Source organism: Drosophila navojoa, chromosome 3 (assembly GCF_054131105.1).
Source record: "Drosophila navojoa isolate 15081-1374.11 chromosome 3, UAZ_NAV_1.0, whole genome shotgun sequence".
Classification (NCBI taxonomy): Eukaryota; Metazoa; Arthropoda; class Insecta; order Diptera; family Drosophilidae; genus Drosophila; species Drosophila navojoa.
The window spans coordinates 12,172,024-12,195,334 of NC_142891.1; the positions used below are offsets into that span (position 1 = coordinate 12,172,024).

The window sequence follows — 23,311 nt, forward strand, 5'->3', positions numbered from 1 at the left end:
TTTTTGTTTTTCTTTTCTTTTTTTTTTTACAATTTCAATACATCAGCGTTTGGGTGTTGGGCTTAAAACCTAAATTCTTGCGCTGCAGAAACAAATGTATCTCCCGGAAATTGGGACGACTTGATTCGTTGCGTTGCCAGCATTCGCACATGAGATCGTAAATTTCGCGCGGACAGTTGAGTGGCATTGGCAACAGTTCCTGCAAATATACATATGTATATACATATATAAAATCGATGTGTATATACAGTTGTATGTGAATATAGAGATGGTATTTTGCTTTACTACTTACATGCATTTTATCGTCCTGATAGATATGTCCAATGTTTTCAATAACATTCGCATCTGTCATGTGCTCATATGGCTGTTCTCGGGCGAATGTCAATATCTCCCACAGGGTAACGGCAAAGGACCAAACATCCGACTTTGTGCTGAATTTGGCCTGCAATTAAATCCGTTTTTGTTTCTCCTTATTAATATGAATAGTCGGATATGGCCACAAGGCTTTCTCGTTTGTTTTCGTTTTGGCTTAAGGATTTTGTGGTTATCATTCGTGTTGTTGTTGTTGTTGCTGTTGTTGCTACACGGCGGCACAAAAGCCATTCATGCGCACACACAGATATCCTTTAAGGCAACTTTTGCGCTTTTTAATAAACATATGTATAAATACCAAAGAGCAACTCAGGGCCCCCTCTCGCTGCCACTGTTTTGCCGCTCATTTGCCCCAAAGGCAATGGCACAACTCTAAAAGCAGCTTGTACAACGTTGTCTAAAACACACACACATACACACACACATGGCAATATACAAACAAACAGGCATACAATAATGACAAGTAAAAGCGTGCTTTAGTAGGGTGCGGTTGACTAAAAGATACCTTGCAATATTTTATGCATATCTATTTGATATTTATTTATTATGGGAATTTATAGTTATATATAGAAAATAAGAAAGTTTTAATATAGTGAATATAATTTTTTGGAATTTTTAAAAAATTAAATAGTTATATTTTTTCACTGCGAATACTTTGATATTAATGCAATAAATATTTATTTAGTTATAAGTGTTAGTTATATTAAAAAAAAAAAAATAAATATATAAATAAATAAAATTAAATAAAACTAAAAAAAAATAAATAAAAAAAATAGTAAATAAAATGTGTTATTATTCAATAACTACAGCACTGATAGTTAGAGTAAATATTGATATAGATTCAATACTTTTATATTCTTATTTATTATAATTGCTTGAGGCATATATATCAAAGTTCTATACACTTCCTAAGAAACTGGTTAATGTAGCCCGCCTGAATATCTGAATATATATATTTAACGAGAATATATATATTCTGCCTACAAAAATATGTATTATACGACTCGACTACCCATTTCGAGTGGGTTCATGGGTATAACGGCAACAATAGCAACAACAACAGAAACAGCCTCAACAGCCAACATGGGTCTAGATCTAGTGCTATATATACATATGCGTTAGCTTATCCATGAATTTCATTTCTGTCCCTTGCCTCTCTAAACGCTCTGGTTTTGCCGCAAACTTCATACATGTCCTTTGTCCGTACGGCTGTTTTGTTCCGTTGTCTGTGCCGTTTTTCATGTAGTTAATTAATTTATTTAGTGCGGTTTTGCGCTAGGGGATTTCTAAAATATTTTTCCTATGTTTCGGTTCTATTTTCGTTTTTTTTTTTTTTTTTATTTATTTTTATTTTCTACTCTTAATTTTTTGCTCGTTGTTTGCGCTTCGTTTGTTTACGCTGTAATAAAAACGAAGCCCTATGCCATTTGCAGCGCAAATTAAAGTGCTCGGTTGGCATTTCAGATAAGCTGAGCGAGCTTTGATACATGCTCTATTCATATATGCTGGGGTTATTGCACTCCAAGCACATGTCGGCTAATTGAAAGTCTTAATTTATAGTCGAGTTCGTTATTTAGAAACTCATAAATGTTCGGGCTATATTTGTAACTCTTGGTTAAAATGAATAAGTTATTTCACAACTATTGTAGCTAAAAAGTACACAAATTTATTATCGCCAGCTTAATAAATTTATGATATCGAAAAATTTAGAATTACTGAATAATTTTGATTTATATTTTTTGTTCACACTAAATTCCTTATTTATTTATTTATTTATATTGATGTAAATTTTCTACAATTGTTAATTTATTTCTATAATATAATTATGAGACATCATATCTAACTAAGCAGATTATAAAATAAAATTCTCTAGCAAATCGCTTTCAATTAGCTTCGTCTGGTTGTATTATTTGTGCCTTGGTAAATTAGGAACAGTTATTTATAAATTTTAAGCGCTTTTTGCTTACTCACGCTATTGTAATAGACTTATTATAATGTGGCGCGGCGAGCTTGAAGACCGGAAAAGGTAACTGACATAAATCGCCTGCTTAAAGAGGCAGCAGAAAAAGCAAATTAAAAATAATTAACACAATTACAACTCATTTTGCTGTCAAGCTGCTTGAAGGATTGACCACCTCGTCGCTCACCTATCACTGACTGCTCGGACCTAACCAATGAGTAAGACAGAAAGTAAGGCAGAAAGAGTGAGAGAGAGAGAGAGAGTAAGGGAGAGGAAGAGCTAACACTGTTCATTAATTTATAATTATAAACTTGTGCCTCGGTGCACAGTTCATGCAGTAAATGAGCAAAGCAAAACTGAGAATAACAAGAATAAGAGAAAATATTGTGAACAAGGTGCATTTGTTAAACTCAATTCAAACTTGTTGGGTATGTTGGGGTATAAAGTTTCATAAGTCGGTAGTGTATACATACCAGCAGGACGCTCTCCCAGGCCATCCAGCGTATGGGCATTGGCTGTGTCTGTCGGCCCGTTGTGCCTTCTAGCTGGCAATAGTCCGACGCATAGGCCGAACGGTTTATCACAGTTCCAATGGAACAGACTTTAACACTCAGCTCGGGTCCAATTATGCAGCTTCTGTAAGTAAAGAGAGGAGTGAGAGTAAGAGATTTTGCATCAGAAATCTGTGTGGCAGCATTGAGAATTCAATTAAAAATACCTGAAATTAAATAAACAAACACTTCCGCAGGCCAAAAAGCCAACCGAACGACGAGGAAAAGTCAGCGTCAGCGTCAGTCAGGCAGGATATGCTCCTTGCTGACACGAGCTGATTGCTTCGTCGTTGCCACAATTTCGTGCCAAGCAGACTCAGAGCTCTGCCCATACCCATGCCCATTACCCATTACCCATTCGCATGCCCATTCCCAATCCTGTCGTCGCATGCATTTCAAATGAGCGTCGCTGTCAAACAAACTGCTCCGCCCACCTCGACCTCTGACATTTTGCCATTGCCTGCTGTGCGCCTCACATCAAAAGGGGTTGCATGTGAAGATTATTATTGTTGTGCCATTGAAGAAGGCATTCGCAACTTGATCAAGAAGTTTGCAACATTGAGACATATTTATTTGCTGATGAATTGATCATAAATAAATAGAAAAGTTCTATTTAACATTTAAGTACTTCAAAAAATATATTCTTTCAACGAATTCGCATTTGCATTCTTTCATATTTCTTTTCTTTCGATATTAAATCCCAAATACGATTGTTCTGTAGTTCAGTTCAATTATGGCGCTTACATACTTTATTTTAGCTCTTAAGGGTATATACGATTCAGTTTCGTGTGCAGCGATTATATAGTCTCTTGCTTAAGGCCATTGCCGGTGCCAAACAGATTTTACTTTACGTTTGGAAGCTGGCAAGTGGTCAGTCCGCCGAGTACTAAAGCGCCCTGAGGGCAGCAGCAGCAATAGCAGCAGCAGCTGAAGTTGGAAGCTTTATATTTTTGTATTATTGTTTCAGTCACAACCCCATCTACGTAAACAGGACGCAAAGAGATGGGCGGTACAACAAAAACTGTGGGGGGATCAACAGCAAACGTTGAGGCATGACTGAAAATGACAATATAAGCGAAGGGAAGAAGAAGGAGAGTGGGAAGTTGGACGTCGCTCAGCATAGGGGAAGTGCCGTAAATGAAACCATGAAATGGTAAACACAATCAACATTTGATATTGAGCAAAACGGAGTGTGCCAAAGTTAAGTAAATACGTCGACAGTCTGAGGTTATGACTGATGACATACCTAGGGAGCATACTTTAAAAAATATGCGAGTGCATGGCAAAAAGAATGGAATTTATGAAGAATGCGACAAATAATCTGTTGAAAAATGTCAAATGAATATGTGGAAAATTTTTATAAAAGGATTTTTAATGGGTATGCAAAGGAGTAAACTTAAAAAAAAAAAAAATAAAAAATAAAATAAAATAAAATATATTATTTAGTAATTGAGAAAATATAAATATTTTATAATGATCTAAAACTTGAAAAGACATAATATAATATGCAGAATAAAAAATATAAAATATAATATAAATAATATAAAATAATAAAATAAAAAAGAAATATTAAATTAAAAAAAATTCCAATTTACACAAATTGAAATGTTAATATTATTTAAAAATATACACGATATAGGATTACTTTTAATGAAAATGTGCTCCTAATCAATATAAACAATATCGTTATCTCGCATCTATCGCACATCTGTTCCCTCATCAAGACCAACAATTCATTTACGGAAATGCAATCAAGTATGCAAAGACCCCGTAAAACCTGACAAACATGACAGCGGGGGAGCGGGAGAAGTAAGAAGAGGAGAAGCAAGAGGAGGAGGAGGACGAGGTACGGGCTAACCAAATAACTGACGAAGGGCCAGCGGGCAAAATGAGCTGGTCTGAAAACCTGGTACGAGTATTACACATAAGCAGACAGGTCTGACGTGCATAATTTCCTGTTGTTCGGCTGCCTCTTAATATCATTGGAAAAGGATATGAAGTGCTGTCATATTACAAATAAAATGTCTGCTTCAAGTGCGCCAGCGTCAGGCTCGTCATGTCTCTCGCTGCTGCTCGTCGTGTGTAATGCGTTTAGCCCAAATTCTCAAACCACACACGTTAGCTGGCGCGACGGGGAAGGTCGGATAGAAACAACCCCACTTTATGGCGAACAGTTTCTGATTTCGTGCGTTATAGATTTCGATTTCGAAGACGCGCGTTGGCAAAAACCAACAACAATTGAATTCGAGTTGAGTGAAAGGTTTAATTTTCAACTGACATGCGATGTGTGGGTAGAACGCTGCAGGAGCCGGTGGCGGGAGGAGCATATACTATGGCATATGACGCAGTTGCAACATGGATCGAGTGTCGCTTGTTGAGTGAGTAGTTAAGTAGGCTTGTCTAGGCAGTTTATGTACGCACTAGGATTTCCATTTTCTATGCTCTTGACATCTATTGACAGCGACACTGACACGTGTCGAGGTTTTCTCGAGGGTTGAAACAGAAGCTGCCTTCCCCTGCCCACCGACTCCCACAAGCATAAGAAGTATCTGCTTGCTGTCTTCGAAATTGGCCGATTGCTACGAGTGTCTCTGATTAGCTATCTATGTATATTTTAAAGTGATTTGTGGTAAATCGATTGTAATATGATTAAAATGCCAGAGTCATTTGCTTTGCATAGACGGACATGGGCGCGCACTATTAACCCAATTAATTACCCATACACACAAATTTCACCATAAATTGGGTTAAGAAAAATATTCCGTAAATAAAGCGCAGCCATGTGCCATGTTTGGACTCAGGCGCTGAATCAGCGTCAATTAAAATGCGCCATAAAAATTTGTAAGCTGACCAACAAATTAAAGCGACCAAATGGAGAAAAAGCTGCCTGAATAAAACAAGAGAAACAAAGCAGAACTTTTCGCACGACTGAAGGACGACATATGTATGCTCTACAAAACAATTTGTTTTCTTTTACAACGAATTTTTTATACTTTTAGGGTTTGTTTTTATCTTATCATTATTATTATTATTTTTTTTTAATATAATTTACTAAACTTTTATTTTAAATCTTATTATTTTTTTTTTATAATTTACCAAAATTTACCAATTCAAGAAACGTTTAATTTATAAAAATAAAAGGGAATGGCAATTTTTACAGTTATGCTTAAGTAAGTATTACAAACTGATGATTGTCATAATCATGGTAAATAGCTTTAAATAAAAATATATTTAAAGTTATTTAAACATTTTAATTTGATGATATATAAAATTCATATAATTATCAATTTGAATCTAAAGTAAAACCATAATATTCAAATGTTGAAAGAATTAGTTACGAATTTGAATTTTGATAGTTTAAATTACTTAATTACTTAAATATAATTGAATTATTAAATGACCCAAGGGAAAGTAAATTATCTATTTTATTGATATTTTATATTTAAATTTAAATTTTATATTTAACTATATTTAAATTTTTTAAATATATATTTAGACATTTATATCTAAGTAATTTAAATGATCAAAATTGACAAGCAAAGTACTATAACCCTTTCCGGTATAGGATATTACTTTTATTTTCAAAAACGAAATGGCGGACAATAGAGTTGCTAGTTCGAGTGGTTATTTTCGCAACTTTCACTAACAAGCTGTGCGCCAGAAACAGCAGCAACAGCAGCGACGCTAGCAACAACAAAAACCCGAGCGAACACTGTTCTATTTTTTGTTTTATTTATTTTTTTCCCCGTTTTTTTTTGGTTGGCAATTACAAGCATATTAGGTTAACACAAATGCACAACAAAATGTCCTTGGATTTGCGAAAAATACAAGCAAAAAAGGGAGTGAGAGAGAGAGAGAGAGAGAGAGGACAAAGAAAAAATAGCAACACAGAGAAAAAAGAAAAACGAGTGCAAAACGCAATAACAATAAATTGCATGCGACTTGCGGCGCACTTTTAAAATGTGTCAGAAAAACATATAGTTATGGGTTTTTAGTTGCCCAGAGCTGGAGAAAAGCGCACACACACACACACATAACATATTCTGTACCATCCATAAGCTGGTGTAGCCTGGCCTGTATTTGCCACAAGACGCGGCGCGATCCGATGCGAACAAAATAAATAAAATGGCTGGCAGCAAGGACAAATAAACGACTTTGGGATTTGCTTTGGTGTTGGACGTTGGACGCGGCGTCTTGCCAGCTTGGTTATAAATTAGAAAAAGTACCATGTGCTGCTGGCCACTGGGCTTAAAGCGAAGTTAATTAAACTCACCAGACAAAACGATGGCCATTAAAAACACGCCATGGACATTAAGTGCATCAACGGAATGTGCCCAACTGACCAACTGGTTGTCAGTCGAACGTCCGTCGGCCGCCGTTCAATAAACTAAGAAAACAAACAATTAAATTCAAGTCTGATGAGCTGTTTGTCGAGGTCAAAGGGTGCCGTCGTAAGTGGGTTAAGAAGTGGATCCGCATTCAACCACCAATAAAGTCAAAAGCCGCCCCCAAACCATATTGGATTACCAAATGAAATCGATTGTGGAGCTCGGTAGAGGGAATTGGGTCGATATACTGCCACTAATATAGAACCATATAACTGAGATAAAAGCTTATGCAAGAATTGAGGTTTTTCTTATTATAAAAAAATAAAACAAGTCTTAATGAGACTATATTTCTCATAAATAATATTTGTATGTAATTTAAATCAATTTTTAATTTCTAATGTTTCACTTCTTCACTTCACTTTTCCTGGAAATAATGTAATACTTTAAATTAATTGGAATTTTGGTCTCTAATCGAAATTTTGTTAGCAATCTTAAATAAAAATCTCATTGGCGTAAAGTGAATATTATGTTACTTAAGCATTGGCTCTCATTGAAAGCTATTTTAAAGACAAATAAACTAATGGCAGTTCATTGAATCGCCTATTTTCTCTGTTAGTTGACTTACATTTAACCAACTTATTCAAATGATTCATTGACACAATTCCGTCAAGCCCTGTTGTCCCTTACTCGATTTTGTATATTTTTTATGTATTATACAACATCAGTGAGAACCACAAAGCAGATGCTGCAATCAGTTGAAAAACAAAACCAAAGCAACCAGCCCGGCTTTTGAGTATCCTTGATACCAATGCCAGCGGACGAGCGACAAACGCCAAACTCTGGAGATAACCATTACTGGACGGCTGGGAAGGCTAGGAAGGCTAGGACATATTGTCAAAGGACATCATCAACATAATAGACATGCTGTACGGCCACAAAAACGGTTGTTAAATTGAAAAAAAAAAGGAGGGAAGCAGAACGAGAAAATGAAGAAAGGCGAAAGCCAAAACGAAAACTATGAGCAGGAAATACACATGGTTCGGGGCCAAACGAGCTTATAAGCTTATGAAGAACCGGGACTGGCGTGGAGCGTGCAGCCTTAGCTTTCCACTCAATTGAAACGCTTGAATGAATGAGTCCATGAATGAAGGACACCAGCGAAACAACTACAATACAGCGCACGAGCTGAACTGAGCTCTTTCTCGCTCCTTTTTTTTTTTATCACTCGGTCAGCATCGGCCGAGGGGAGTGCTTCACATTGCATTGTGTTTGTGTGCGACAAGCCAACTACTATTATCATTTGCTCTGGTCACACAAACACACACACACACACAGTTATTGCTGAACAGAGGAGACCCAAAGACACACATACACATATACGCGTGCTCGTGCTCGTATGGAACCTTTGCCATTGACAACAGCCAAAAGGAACAAAAAAAAAAAAAAAAAAAAAAATGAGTTAGGAAGCCAATGGAGCAACCAGCTACAAGCACATAATAGGCCATTTGGACAGCACTTGAGGGTCAAGCCGTAATGTATGCTAATGATAACGGTGAAGAGTTATGCCCTCAGCCTCAATGGCCAAAGGGCACGTTTGGGCCGCCTTTTGCATTTATGATTGATTTTTTAACAGTCTTAGCTCTGATTTAGTTTACTTTATGGCTTTAAGCTAAGTCCATATACATATATATATGATAAATGTGACTAGGAAAAGGAATGTATCAAAAAATATATTTTATTTAATTTTAATTAAGATGGAATGGCAAAAGAGTTTGCTATATGAATTGGACACTGTGGAAGACTTTTTTCAATATAGAATATTTTTAGTGAATTATAAACTTAAAAATTTAAGCATGGGCAGAGAGATTACAGTCTATTTAGCTGGCTTTCTTATTCACTCTATCTCTCTCTTTCTTAAGCTGCCCATTAAAGCTTACTTTATATATATTTTAAATTTGAATTAAGCTGGAAAATAATAGAGTTTATTGTATGCATAGGATAATGGAGAATATTTGGTTAATAATTATTAAAAAATTACGTTTTTCTTCCTATCAGTCCATAAAAATTTTTTCTGCTTCATTCGCATTATCTTTAAATTTATTTTGCTGTTAGTTTCTCTTTCACTCTCCTCGTCTTCCCTCTCTTCTTATCGTTCTGTCGTTATCATGAATATACATAGAGCTTAGTCTCTTTTAAATGAGTTTCTAATAAATTCCAAATTATTATATATAATATATTACATAAATGAAATTCTCATTAATTAATATATTGCTTGTCAGTATTATCATATTATCATATATAAATCAGCGGATTAACTGTTTAGTTAGCCTCGTTTTAAGGTAACTGCTTTATGAGTGGACATTTGGCTATATTTATACGGAAATTGGCAGCCTTTTAACCTATTTGCATGCAGTTGACATGTAACCATTAATTAAAATAGCAACACCATGCCCCCAAACAGGGTAGCTGTAACAATAGCTACAACAACAGCAACAACAACTGCAGTAGCAGCATCAGCATCAGCAGCAACAGCAACAAGGACAACAATAACAAATAGAAGACAAGCACAAACAGCAGCAAAAGCATCGCCTGGAGACTTGCGCAACAATTTCACATGTCAACGCATGCAAAAATTGTTACGAGCATGGAAAAGGGTATAAAGGTGTTGAGGGGCGCTACAGATGTTTGGGACGTGGCAAAGGGTGTCTTTGCTGCGACCGTGTGAAATGTGATCAGGTGGAAGCAAATGGTTGCCGTTGCCAATAAAGGTCAAATTGGGGGGAAGTCGAGGGGTAGGGAGCATGCTATATATGCATTTAACCCTTGACAACGCGGATGCGTGCAAAATAAAATGAAATGAAGTTGTTGTTGTTGTTATTGCTGAAGCTGAAGCTGAAGCTGGCAATGCGACTGACGTTGTCATGGCACTGGCGCGGTCACTTGGCCAGACGCTGTCTGTGCTGCAACATCAGGGAGCAGGAAATAACGTGCAGCCAGGCGGAAGTAGTTGCTATATCCCCAAACGTATTGATTGACTTTGAATGCAACTCGTTGGCAGTCGAATGGGTTGGCAGGGCTGTGCCCTGCCGAGGTCATAAATGGAATCAAAGTTGCCCATCAAAAGTCAACAGCTTTCGATGCGACTTTGCAAGGCTAATGAGTTGAGTGAGTGTAAAATTGGATATGTGGAGCAAACGGAATTTGAATATAGATTGCCAAATAGCATATAATTACTAGCTAGCCCAATGCATTGCATCCATCTTCTATGAGTCAGTTGTTCTATGCAATAGCAGCAAAAGGTTTATTGTTTAGTTATGAAACGATTACTAGATCATACTTTTAGTAATCGAGAGCGCCACGATGTGATGGATGGAGAGAGGAGTAGCTAAATATATGAATTGAGTTCAGTAGAGTCAATTTACTTATAGTTTAGCTGGAGACGGGTAGCAAATAAAATACGAATTAAAAATGAACTAAAATCTACGAATCTGTTTTTTTTTCTTCTTCTTTTTCTTCCATAGTTTCATAATTTACAACTCTATTCTTTGCCGATAATATCAAACATTTTCAGCATGAATTGCTTGTGTGTTTTATTCACCATATATTTGCATATATTTCTCTTCAATCTTATGTTTTTTATGTAATCTTCACTTTTTTATGCTTTTGCACTGCAAATGCATTAGCTTTATAGCTGGGGCGTATTTTATCAAATCAGTGCCGCGCTGTTGAAACGCAACGCCCATTGTTATTTTTCAGTCGTCGCTTGCCACGCCCATTTTGTTGCTTCATTAGTGCGTGGACGTCATTTTGAGTGATGTGCTGTGCCCGGCTGTGTGTGCTCTTAACGGCAACTCTCTCGCACACAATTCGCTATAAATTTGCATTTATGCAAATCGTCTGCATTTGAGGGCTTTCACTTTAACTACTTTACTTTCACTGCAATGCCTGCGTCTAAGCCAAGTGCCCGCTGGCAGAGCCAGCCCACCCGCAACCCTTTTGCCACCTGCCGTGGAACTAACTAACTATCGTAAACTCCAGTTGCACTTGGCAACATTTTACGTTTAATTTATGCGCATTTTTTTTCTCCGGGATCTTGACTGGAAATTTATTGCAGTTCTCGCTGCGCGCGCAGCAATTTTCGTTTTTCAAATTTAGTGACTTTCACTTTTGCAGCGAGCCAAAAACAATTTTTGCATGTTGCTCGGCAATTTTTTTTCGGTAGAAATTTTCGTTGTTGCTCTCCATTGTTGTAAGCTGATTTTTAATTAAAATTTCGCTGGGTTGGAAATTTTCTTTGTACTTTGTTCTGTGTGTTTTTTTTTTATTTTTTTAATTTTTTTTTTGGGATTGTGGTTGGAGGACGCCGCCGTTTTAATGTTGATTTTATGCAAATGACAATTGATTGAAATTGTTAGCTGTGTGCGTGTGTCAATGTGTGTATTACATTGCGTGTGTGTTGATCGAAGGCATATTAAAATAAATGAATGCATGCACCATAATGACCATAATATGCCATAAACAATTACCATTTAATAAATTATTGCTTGTAAATATGCAGCCATTGAATGGCGCACATGTATACTTGTGTGCTTGTATATGTAGATGCTTTGCATATTTATAGTTTTGCATTTAAAAACAATTAGCTCGCTTACACAAAGCAAATACACAATGCGACAAAAATGCAAGATAAACAGACACAGACACAGATAAACAATGAAGTAGGGCGACATATTAATTGAAAGAGGGGTCAAATTAGCTAAATCGAATTGTATATGATTATAAATATTAAGCGAATGTTTTGCGCTGTTCCACTTAAAAGAATTTGTTTACGTTCAATTATTATTTACGGCAATGAAATTGTTAAACCTTTAAAAAGTTGTATACAAAATGTTTTCAAAATTTATGAATGTTAATTCTTTACTGTAAATAAACTATTTTATTTTATGTTTTATATATTTATTTTTTAATATTTATGTGAAATATTGCTTATGGCATTGAAAGTGTTAAAAATGTATATACAAATTTTTTCAAAGCGTATTAAATATTTTATTAATCCTTTTTCTTTAATACTAATTTTTTTTACTATAAACAAACTATGTTTTTTTTTTTTAAATTTGTTACATAAACTATTATTATTATTAAAATGCTATTTTAAATTATTATTTCAAACGAATATAACATAAATTTTATCTTTATAAATTCTAATTAACTTTTAGCTCCACAAAAATGTAATTTGTTAAGTATTCTATATTAGAACAAAATTATCGGACCACCATTCTTGACGTCTCTGTTAATAAACCACATTAATCTTTGTCATTATTTGATTAAATCAATTAAATTTTCCAATATAACGCAGATACGCACGACCGCTGTCATACACAATGGCGCATGCACACACGAATACATATCGACGTACACATCTTTATATACAAACATATACCCACACAGCTATAATTATGCTTGGCCATAATTGCGTTGGTCATTTAAACGCAAATCCCGTGGAGTTGGCCCCCTCTACCCACGTAGGACGGGCAACATTTGGTGCGGCACGCTTTTTGTCAATTGCAAATCGATCGAATTGAAATTTCAAGCTGCCTCCATGTTGCCTGTATTGTTGTGTTGATAGTTGTTGTTGTTGCTGTTGTTGTTGCTGTTGCTGTTGCGGTGTCGCCTGGCAGCCTTTGAATTGAATTTCCCTGTCATTGATTTGCAATTATTACTAAGAGCGCCTGCCAGGCACAAGACCCCAGACCCAAATGTTCAGCTAATCTACACAAATCTGACGCACAGCTGACCACGGCTCGTCGTTGGAATGGTTGCGACCACCAGTTAGCTAGCTGTATGGCTCCACCATCGATGAAGAAGGTTGTCGAGGAGCTGTGGGGGATTGGCTGTGGGTTTAACTTGTCGCGCGACATGAAACGATTAAGGCTGAAATGCTTTTAGCCATGCCATTGGCTTCTGGCGTTGACTCTGAGGTGTTTGCTACACTGACTTGGTCATTATGCAGCAGCGGCTGTGGGGTTGAAGCTTTGAACAACAACAAGTAGCGTATATATATATATACATGAATACATACTGTACTCTGTATATTTATTTATAGGTGTGTATGTGTGTATACCGTGTGATTGATCACAATTTTCGAAAGTAATTAGAGGACCATGTGGCCAGCAAGCAGAGCCAGCCAGCAGACGCCAGACTTGAGCGGAGGGCATAGCATTAGACGTAATTACTCTGTAAATAATTCGTAGCGTTTCAGGTTCCGAAGTGTCAGCTAGAAGCTAGACTATGGACTAAGAAAAAGGCTTTAAAAGCCAATCAAATGATTTGACTTAATTTGCAGATAAGCTGCTCGAATCGTATATAGTAAACTGATATACTTTTTGCTTTATTAATTAAAAGTATTTATCGATAAATGAAAAGTGTTGAATAAAATATAATGCGGATAAACAAATAAATTACCTAGGCTGATAAATGATAGATACAAATACTCAAGAGCTGCGAAAACAGCCCGAAATTAAATGTAATTAATAAAATAATTATAATTAATAATAAAAATTAGTCAAATTAATATAAAATTTATAATTAATAATAAAAATTAGTCAATACAAAAATTTTAAATTGAAATAATAATAATAATAATAATAATAATAAAAAACTTTTAACATATTGAGAAAAAAATAAAATATATAAATAAAGTATATATGAATATATTCTTCATAAAATATATTCTTTATAATTATTGATTAATTTGTGTAATTGATGGTCTTGAATGCTCTCATGTTGGTCTCTTTTAGCACTGTTTGAAATGGTATCCATAAATCAGACTTGGGTCAGCAAGCTCTTGGCCTCAGCACAATAATATTCATTATGAGCTTGAGCCGTACATTACGATTCAATATTGCATTTAATTAACCTTGTCCACCCTCCTGACACGTTGCCAACAATGCGATGTCTAAGTCGTCTGTAAAGTAATCAGTTTTCCTTATGGGCTCTGTAATTTCAATGGGCTAAATGCTTTCAGAAGCGGCAACCCCAAAAGGCGAATGCATTTAGCCTGTGTCCATAGTCAACATAGCACGCGATGCTGGCTGGAAGATTGCCTTGGCATCGTCGCCTTGGCTGTTGGGTGCCAATAATGACAACCAACATATGCACGAGCGGACGCAAAACAATAAGCAGTCCAAACTTAACGACAACTAAATCCAATTATAAGCACTGAGCGCAACAGGAGCTGATGTGGGACGTCGGCTAGGCCGACATTGAACACGTGTGCGTAACGAATTTTCCACAGATATGGAACGCCTGGGTGTGTGTGTGTCTGGGTCTGTGTGAGGGGGTTGATTCAGGGGGGTTTCGGCTTTAAATGCGGTTCTGCTTTTGGTCTCGGTCTGCATTGCATTGCATCCCGCAGAGTGTTGCATAAAGGTTTACTTTTCATTTATGCGCCAGACAAAAGGAACAACCCTTACAAATGCATTGCACAAAGGAGCTGCTGCATGTTCGTCCCTTCTGCGTATGTCATGTGCAAGTGTGTGCGTGTGCGTGTGCTTGTGGCTCTGTGTCCCACCCACCATAAGCGAAAAATTGTAATTAAACTTAATCCGCTCAATTTGAAACGCACGCCAAGCCAAAAGTACCTCACTCAATATGCCTTCATTGCCCTGGATTGAATATTATTTATATGCATGTGTATACCCTGTAATGTTGCAGAGGAGTGTATGCAAAACTAATTTTACTAAATGATATTTTAAATATATTTTTTATATTTAAATATAAATGTAAAACGTATTATAAATTATTTGTTGTATATACAAATTAAAATTGAAAACAATTAAAATTACAGGGTATGTATATATAAATTGAAGCCGTTTTGCATTGCCATTTACTTAATTTTAATTAAAATTGTCAGAAAAAGGATTCGGGAAGCCTTGCAGTTGCCCAAATGCGTTCATGTGGTAAAAAATGTGCATAAATTATTGAATTAGTGCGTTTGCAACAAATTTCTCGCGCTCACGATTGCCCTCGCTGTGTTGGCTGTTGGCTGCTTTCGCTCTGTCTCTTTCTCTCGCTGCCTCTCTGTTCGCTGAGCCAATTTTCATGCTGTGCGCTATTAATATGAAATTTTAAAGCATAAATTAAGGCGCCAGAGCCACACTTGCTTATAATTTATGCATGGCGTTGACTTTGGTTCGTTTTGGTTCGGTTCGGTTTGGATTGGCTTGGTTTGGCTTTCATTTATTTATTTATAACACTCGCCGCCAACTGCCAAAGGGCTGCGGCAATTAGTTCCAAGCTCCTTGGGGATGTTTTAATTATCGTATTGCTTTTTTTTTTTTTGTTATTCCATTGTTGTATTTGTTACTGCTGCTGTACGATTTATGCGAACGATTTAATAATGCAAATTAATTCAAGCGTTTCCTTTCTCTTTTGTGGAGATTTTTATTTTTGCTTCTGGTTTTTCCATTGGCTTTATTATTTGGGCGGCTTTTGTTTTTCGGTTGGGTTAGGTTTACATCAGGGATTGATTTGATTTATATGTATTTTTTAGGTAGGCGTGGCGCAATTGATTTATACGTGCATTGTACAGAACTGGGTACTAAGGGGAGCTTAAAGACTTATTAAGAGGTAAATACCTCTCATATATATATATGTATAAATAAACATAAGTATCGACGTGCAATTCAAAAATAAAAATACATATTGATCTATTTCAAGCGAATAATGTAATTCCATTATAGAAAACATGATCATACTACTTAATAAATCAAAAACTATGTATAAAGATAATAAAAAATGGTCACAATTTCTCAGTAAAATGTCTATATGTATTACTTGAACTTGTGTGTTTGCTGACAGCCCTCCATTGTTATCAGAAAACCTTCGGTTAACTCTGTTTTAGTTCCCTAGAAGTTAGTCATTTAGTAGTTAAGTGACATTTAATAGTATTACGAAATATTTTACGAAATATTCTCAAACCTTATCTATATTTAATGCAAAAGGCTAACCCCCACATCCATGAAGATTTATAGCACTAGTGCTTATCAGTGCGAGTGATTCCCTATAATAATAATCAGAAGCATATATAAGTATGAGGCCCACTCCACATGATCAGAACAGTCTTCGATTTGTTATCGAGCAGTTTGTACGATGTATTCATCAATGAAACTCGTCGCGTGTGCATTGATTTTTGCCCAGCTGCTGGGCACTATTCATTGCGGCTCGTACGACACTACGGATAACTGGGTGGTTTCCGATAAGTCCGCGAATTTCCCTGAAAATGCTGTGCTCGGAGGCATCGATTCAGATGGATACTACAGCTATGTGGGACGCACAGATTACGCCAGCTCAGTGCTGCCAGCACGTGTTAAAGCCGAGACTGGATACGCTACCTTTAACAACGATTCATTCGGTAAGAAGGCCCCCTACTACGAGCTGTTGATATCCAATGCGACCCTCACCTATAACTGGGTGCGCAGCTACGATGGGTTTAGAGAGAGGCATGCTGTATCTGTTGGCACAACCGTTCAAGAAGAGCGCGTCTACGTTTGTCGTGCTAAGACCGATGGTGGCATTTTTATCGGCACTCTCCTATTGTCAAAAAGGCTTTGCTTCATCCAAGACGAGAGCTTCCCTCTGAGACAGTTGAGCAAGTACGAGGTGCTCGTTCGTAAAGTTACCCCAATACAGAGGGCAGCCATCAATATTTAAATTAATTGATTGATTTGAATGTTAAATCATAAATAAATGAACATGAATAAATTAAATTTTGATTAATTAAAATATAATTTAAATGAATTGGTTCAGAGTATTAATATTTAAATTAAAGAAAAGCACAAGCCAAGTGTACGAACTTAATATCTGAAATATTAATTATTTACAAAACTATTAGGCTTAATATGCACAAAATTTAATCAATAATATTAAAATTTACAAATGTAATAGTATATTGCAAATATTAATTCTAAATAAAAACTGTTTGTCTATCTTGTAAGCTTTGAATTACTTAATAGATACTTATACTAGTTTTCATCTAATGCCTTTTTATCTATAAATACTTCAAGTATGTTACAAAGTGTTTTCTCTATGTCTTTTGCTTTCTTCAATTGCGTTATACTTAATACGACTCTCTTCAGTTAACGACAGCAACAACACGACTAAGACTAATACACTCTGCTCGTAAGTCTCGGGCATCCAGTGAACATGGCTGTTGGGTAGGGTCTGGTCTGGTCTTGGTCTCGGTCTCGGTCTGGTCTGGTACGTATTGTAGCTCAAGTGCTTTGTAGTTTTGCAGTGATTTTATTAAAATTTTACTGTCATAGTAAAAGTTTTATTATGAGCACGAGTCGCTTTTGCTGCTAGTTACGTGAGCCAAAAACAATTCCCGGCGCATGCCAAAAATAATATAAACACAACAGAAAGCAACAAAAGGAGACAGAGAGCGAGTGAGAGAGAGAGATAGAGAGAGTCACACACACACACACGCAGACAGTCAGAAGTCAGGCAAGCTCATTCAGTTTATATAGCAATTATGTTGTTGTTGCCATTGCGCTGTCCAGACTTCACGCATTACGCCTAGGCATGCATATGCAACAAGCTGCAGCACCACTGGCAGTTACATAAAAACAGCTGCATGCAGTGGAGCGCCTTTTGTTTTTATGTCGAGTACCCATTAGAAGCGAACCAAAGGGGTATGATAAATTTGCGATATGTGTCCTACTCGGCAAGGATAAAATTTGTCAGCTCTCTAGAGTAATAATTACTAGAATTTTCAATATAAAATATACTGATTAATTTTTATTTTTTATAATGAAATTATTTTGTATATTATTCATTTATTAAACAAATTCCCATCATTAATAAAAAAGGCAAGTTCATAAAATCTAATACAAATATCAAAACTAATAAAATTAGAATACCGAAATTATTTTTAAATAGTATATTATAACAAAATAATTTAAATTATTTTTATATTAGGTCCCCTCATTATTAAAAAAAAGAAGTCTATACAAATAGATTAAAATATATGATAAAAAATGAAAATAAATAATGTAATAAATAAGTAATTTATATGTTATATTTTTAATCCATTAGGTTTTTGGTTAAAGCCGTATGCATTGACTATCTATCTACTATTTCTTATTCTTGTTGAAATTTTGTTAAGATTAAATTTTGAAACTTAAACTGTAGTAATCTCAGAGCATAATAATATAGGATCATGATTATAAGTATTAGTATTATGAATATTAGTATTAGTTATACATTTCTTAGTTATCTGCTAGGGTATTTAGTCTTTTATCTCAACTGGCATTCCTTTGTGTAGGTTTTATTTATTTCTTTGCCCAGTGCAACACCTTCTGCTCCCAGCAGTGAGCTGACGCTGGAGTTGTGCACAGTTTATGCTGCCTGCTTTTAGGCTAATGTGCTCATTTTATGCAAGCGGCTTCCTTGCTGTATGCCTCATGCTCCCATGCTGCATGCTGCAAAGTGTGCAAAAGGATTTTTATGCGAAAAGCAGACCGGTACCCGTTACCCGGCACACGGTTTGCCCGACGGCAATGTTTCATTGTTTGTTGTTGTCGTTGTTGTTGCTGCTGCTGTGGCACACTGCCAAATGCAACAGCTTGTGTTTATAATTGAAATAATTGCGAAAAAGCAGACATAATTATATTCTTATTCTTATTGTTGTTGTTGCCTGCATTCACTACAATTTTTTTTGTTTTCTATATATATATTTATAGTGTATATTTTTTTTTTTTGCTCTGTCGCTCATCATCATCATTGTCGTCGTCTGTGGGCATAAGGGTGCGACTCAGTATCAGCCGCGAGCTGTAATTTTATGTAGGATAGTTTTTTGTGCTATTAACTCTAGCCACCTTCTGGTTGAGTTGGGCGTATTTGTTGGGGCATAAGGTATGTAACAAACAGGTTAGTGTGTGCGTGTATTAGAGATAGAGGTAGACAAGATACTTGGAGAGTTGGTGTTTTAAATTTCTATTTATTTATTTGTTGGTAGATTTATTATATTGTTGCCTTTGTAGGGAACGACCAGTCGTTTATACTTTTACAGTTCTCTTTATTATATAGCCATCTTAAAGGCTTTTCCCCCATTTTAATTGCACAACGTGTACATCAAAAGCTGGGCTCATTTTCGAGCAATTACTTTAAGGCCTCGTCACATTGCAGACTTAATCGCTAAGCCGCCTTTGGGCGCATTAGCCGCAGCAATTTTCAGTTCCGAGAAGCATTGGTGCCTAATAATCAACCCTTTTGCAGCTAAGCAAATATGTTTGCTAGCGGTTGCCTAAAATGCATGCAAGACAAACCCATACAAGCAAACACACACAGACGCGTGCGCGTATTTTGGCCAGGTAATGCCACGGGGCCTTTTTTGTCGCATGGCCAAACTTGCCAACCGAGCAGATAAACTTCAAAAAGCGCCTTGCAAAGCGGCTTAAAACTTCTTCAGGCGCAGCGGTCCTTGGTCCAAGCGAAACTCTATGACAACATTGACAAAGGCAGCGTCAGCTGTGCGAAAGACAGATAGCAAGGGAGAGAGCTGGGCAGAGGTAGAGGGAACTAAAGCAGAAATTAAGCATTGCCATGGAGGCGCCGTGTCTATGTGAGATGATTGATTGAGCTTTTAGTTAAATTGCGAAAGCGGCCAGCCCAGGCAGCAAACAAGTACAAGAGAGCATCTTAGTCCCAGCGCCACCTCCTCGTGGCCGTAAAATAATAATATCTCTATAATATCTTCATTGGCCCCGCCGCACTTGAAGTAAACTACGAAGTCGTTGGCAAAGCAACAGCTTCGGGCTTATGTCTGGCGTGTACCGAAAATTATTTTTACATCAGCTGCGCTGGGACTTCAATTACCAGCCAAATACCCAGTATCTAGTTCCCAGCTCGGTTATTATAACTTGAATAGAAATTTGTGGTTAAACCCTGATTTTGTTTGAGTTTTATAACACACAACTTTGTAGCCCCCTAGATTGCAGCCAATCGATTGACTAGAATAATAAATAATAAGTGATAAATAATAAATAATAAATAATAAATAATAAATAGTAAATAATAAATAGTAAATAATAAATAATAAATAATAAATAATAAATAATAAATAATAAATAATAAATAATAAATAATAAATAATAAATAATAAATAATAAATAATAAATAATAAATAATAAATAATAAATAATAATAAGTAAAATAGAATAAAAATGTAAATATCTAAATATGTATAGATAAGAAATGCAATAATTTATACTTTAAAGAGTATGTCCTCGTTTGATTACAATTGGTAACTATAGAGATTACTTTGTGTATTACCTTTTGCCCAAATTCTGCAGCTTTTTGTTGCTACATGCTTTCTTAGTTAGTTTCGGTACCGCTAAAAGTTCAACATTGCCTCGGCTGAAAATAATAAGCGGGCGTAAAATGTGCCTAATATTTATCTTGATAGGCCGCAGAGCCTCCAAGCCAACACACACTCATTGTCTCTCTCTCTCTCTCTCTTTCTCTCTGTTTCTCTCACTCCTCAAGAAACGTCAGCTGTGTTTGTCTTAAGTTTTATGCGCGTGGGCTGCCAGTAATAATCAAAAGTTTTTGTTTGCATGGCCCACGTATGAAAGTTGGCGAGATTAAGCAGGAGTAGATCATCATCAAAACCCAATGTTTGGCAGAGAAATCTATTAGTGAATTACTGGAGGAACAATACGTCGAGCTATGCTTAAGCATTTGACATTTAATTCCCCGCGCAACAACTTCATCAACTACCACATAATCCAGCAAATTTTTTAGCACTTAAATTTGTACATGACCTGAAACTTTTCTTTCATTTTTTTTTTTTTGGTATTTTTTTTTGGCATTGCCTACTTCGGGACTGCTAATCCCTAAACTGTCGCAAAACTTTTGTGGCAGCAGTAACCAACAACAATAATAAAAGCAACAAAACAAAAAGGAACAAAGAAAAAAAGAAGAAATAAATAAGTGAAGGCAAATGGAGAAAAAAGGCCAACAAAAGTTTTGCAACAGATAAAAGTGCAAAGTTTGGGGCAAAACACAAGACAACGGCAAAAAGGAAAGGAAAGCCAGGCGAAAATTACAAACATTTTCAATTATCAAGCCAAACAAGGACGTTGACGTATTGTCTGGGCTCTCATTATGCCATTACCATCATATAATTACAGCCTGATTATTGTTTATTAAGTTAAAATGGCGCCGTGGAGTGTTGATAAATGGCTTCGGTGCAGAAGGGCCTTTTGTTGTCCGGGCTCTACTGTACCTGTGCGGCATCCTCCTGTCCATTCTGTCCATCAAAAACGAGAAAATGACGAGCGGCTGCTCCTACCTGAATGGCACTTATCAAAGGGTACTAGGCCCTTAATTTCACATTCATTTTTCAAAAGCACCTTGCGGTAGGGGCAACATCAAAATATCGTTAGTTTCCTTTGTTTTTTATTATTTTGTGTTGTTGTTGTTGTTGTTCATTTTTCAAGTGTCACTGTCAACGCTCTTCTTACTAAACTTTCTTATTTGATTGAAGGCAATTAGAGGAATTGGGAATCTTTTTCTTCTCCTCCTGCGCCTCATCCACCTTTTTTTTTTTTAGGTAAACATTTGGAGAGCAGATGATGTCTTTGTAACTGGTCCCTGGGGACTTTAAATTAATTAATCACATTAAATGCTTTGCGGGCTAGTCCCAACCCAAAGAAGTAAAAACGTTGTCAAAGCGAACTATTAAGATCAAAGATAATGCGCAAAAATAATGATGCTAAATGTTGGCACAATTATGCCTCGCTGTTTCCACTAATGGATGCTCGCGCCGGCAGGGGCAAATGGATGAGCAAAGTGCTTGAGAGTTTAGTCGTAGGCGAAGTCTGGCAAAAGACGGCATTTCAATTAATTAAATAAGCCCCTAAAATGTTGGCGCATGTATGCTGATAATTATGATGTAACGAAAAGCGAGGTGTGCCTTGAGAGTTACGGAACTCTTATTAAAAAAGGCCCACTCCAGAGTATTTTGACTCTTTAAAAAAAAATACCCCCAAAAATGTACTCAAACACAAAATACACTTAATTCACTTCGTTTTGACAACTCTTCAAGTTAACCCCTTTAGATTATTTCGCAGCTGATTTGAATAAGTTGCGTCTGCTCTGTTCTCGACCTAAATAAATCAGTGTAGTCGTGCAGAATTTTCTTTTGATAGCAGCATAGTATAAGAAGAAAAAAAAAAAAAAAACGAAAATAATGAAATAAATTCAAAACTTTATCCCATTTGTGTTAGAAGCCACTGTGAAGTTTTTCGTAAAGCAACTGAAACAGAAACGACGAAATGCATTCGAGTGTTAACAAACATGAATACAATGTTGGATGCCATCTATAACCTTTTTTTTCTAGGCACCGTTATCATTGGTTCATTACAGACCCACCCGAGTTGATTTCAATTGGGAACTGTCGGAGGCGAGTCTGCGAGCTGAAGCCATTGGGTATTACCTACGGCCTTGTCTTCAATTAGCGATAATAATATAAATGATACGAATGAGTTTTTCACATTTAACTTTTTGACAGCTTGATGGGGGTACGCTGTTACAGCCAATCGCTAATTGACAGTGGGATTGGCCTTGGGCCTGCCAACCTGCCAGGCAGCCAGGCTGCCAAGCCGCCAGGCTAATAGGCAGGCTGCCTGGCAGACAGGTCGACAGCACTCTCGATCTGGCTTTTGCTTCGTTTGTGTATTATTTAATGGTTTCGCTTGTTTTTAAAAACCGCAAGCCCAAAACTGTCAAATTGGCAGAAAACGCATCAACAGTCGGCTAAAAATATAACATTTTCAGCTCAGTTAATTGCAAGCAAGGTTACATTGCTGTCAACCTAAACAAAGGTACGCGAGAGCTTACTTTTTGTAGACATGGAATATCATTAATTTATAAGTATAAATTATGATTTTCTTACTCTTATGGAAATTTGAATATTCTGCTTGAAATGTCCCCAAGTTCTTCTTAAATAATTTATAATATTTTAAAAGACTTTTTGTTTATTTATTTAATGTCGAAAATGTATTACTATACTCTGTACTCTTATTATAATCTTGAAA

General features: G+C 36.3%; 2 protein-coding genes across 4 annotated transcripts in view; one reads left to right on the forward strand and one right to left on the reverse strand.

The window, feature by feature from the left end:
- Ddr (discoidin domain-containing receptor 2) overlaps window positions 1-23,311 on the reverse strand; it is a 111,974-nt gene continuing 88,663 nt past the window's right edge. For 2 of the 3 annotated variants that reach the window (XM_089256934.1, XM_089256933.1), the window contains exons 14-16: window positions 2,806-2,968; window positions 293-442; window positions 1-199 (exon numbers count right to left, since the gene is read on the reverse strand). In XM_089256934.1, the coding sequence (XP_089113060.1) occupies window positions 35-199; window positions 293-442; window positions 2,806-2,968 (478 nt within the window). In that variant the 3' untranslated portion in view covers window positions 1-34. Of the gene's footprint in view, window positions 200-292; window positions 443-2,805; window positions 2,969-14,876; window positions 14,911-23,311 lie in introns of those variants that run through there. The other variant, XM_089256936.1, reaches the window with a different exon arrangement.
- Window positions 16,315-16,978, forward strand: LOC115563720 (pfs47 receptor). Its single transcript, XM_030387158.2, has one exon. The coding sequence runs from the start codon at window positions 16,362-16,364 to the stop codon at window positions 16,920-16,922; it is 561 nt and encodes a 186-aa protein (XP_030243018.1). The 5' UTR covers window positions 16,315-16,361; the 3' UTR covers window positions 16,923-16,978.

What these genes read in the sequence shown, in the direction of transcription:
- LOC115563720 (XM_030387158.2), top strand. Translation starts at nt 16,362, where the DNA reads ATGTATTCATCAATGAAACTCGTCGCGTGTGCATTGATTTTTGCCCAG.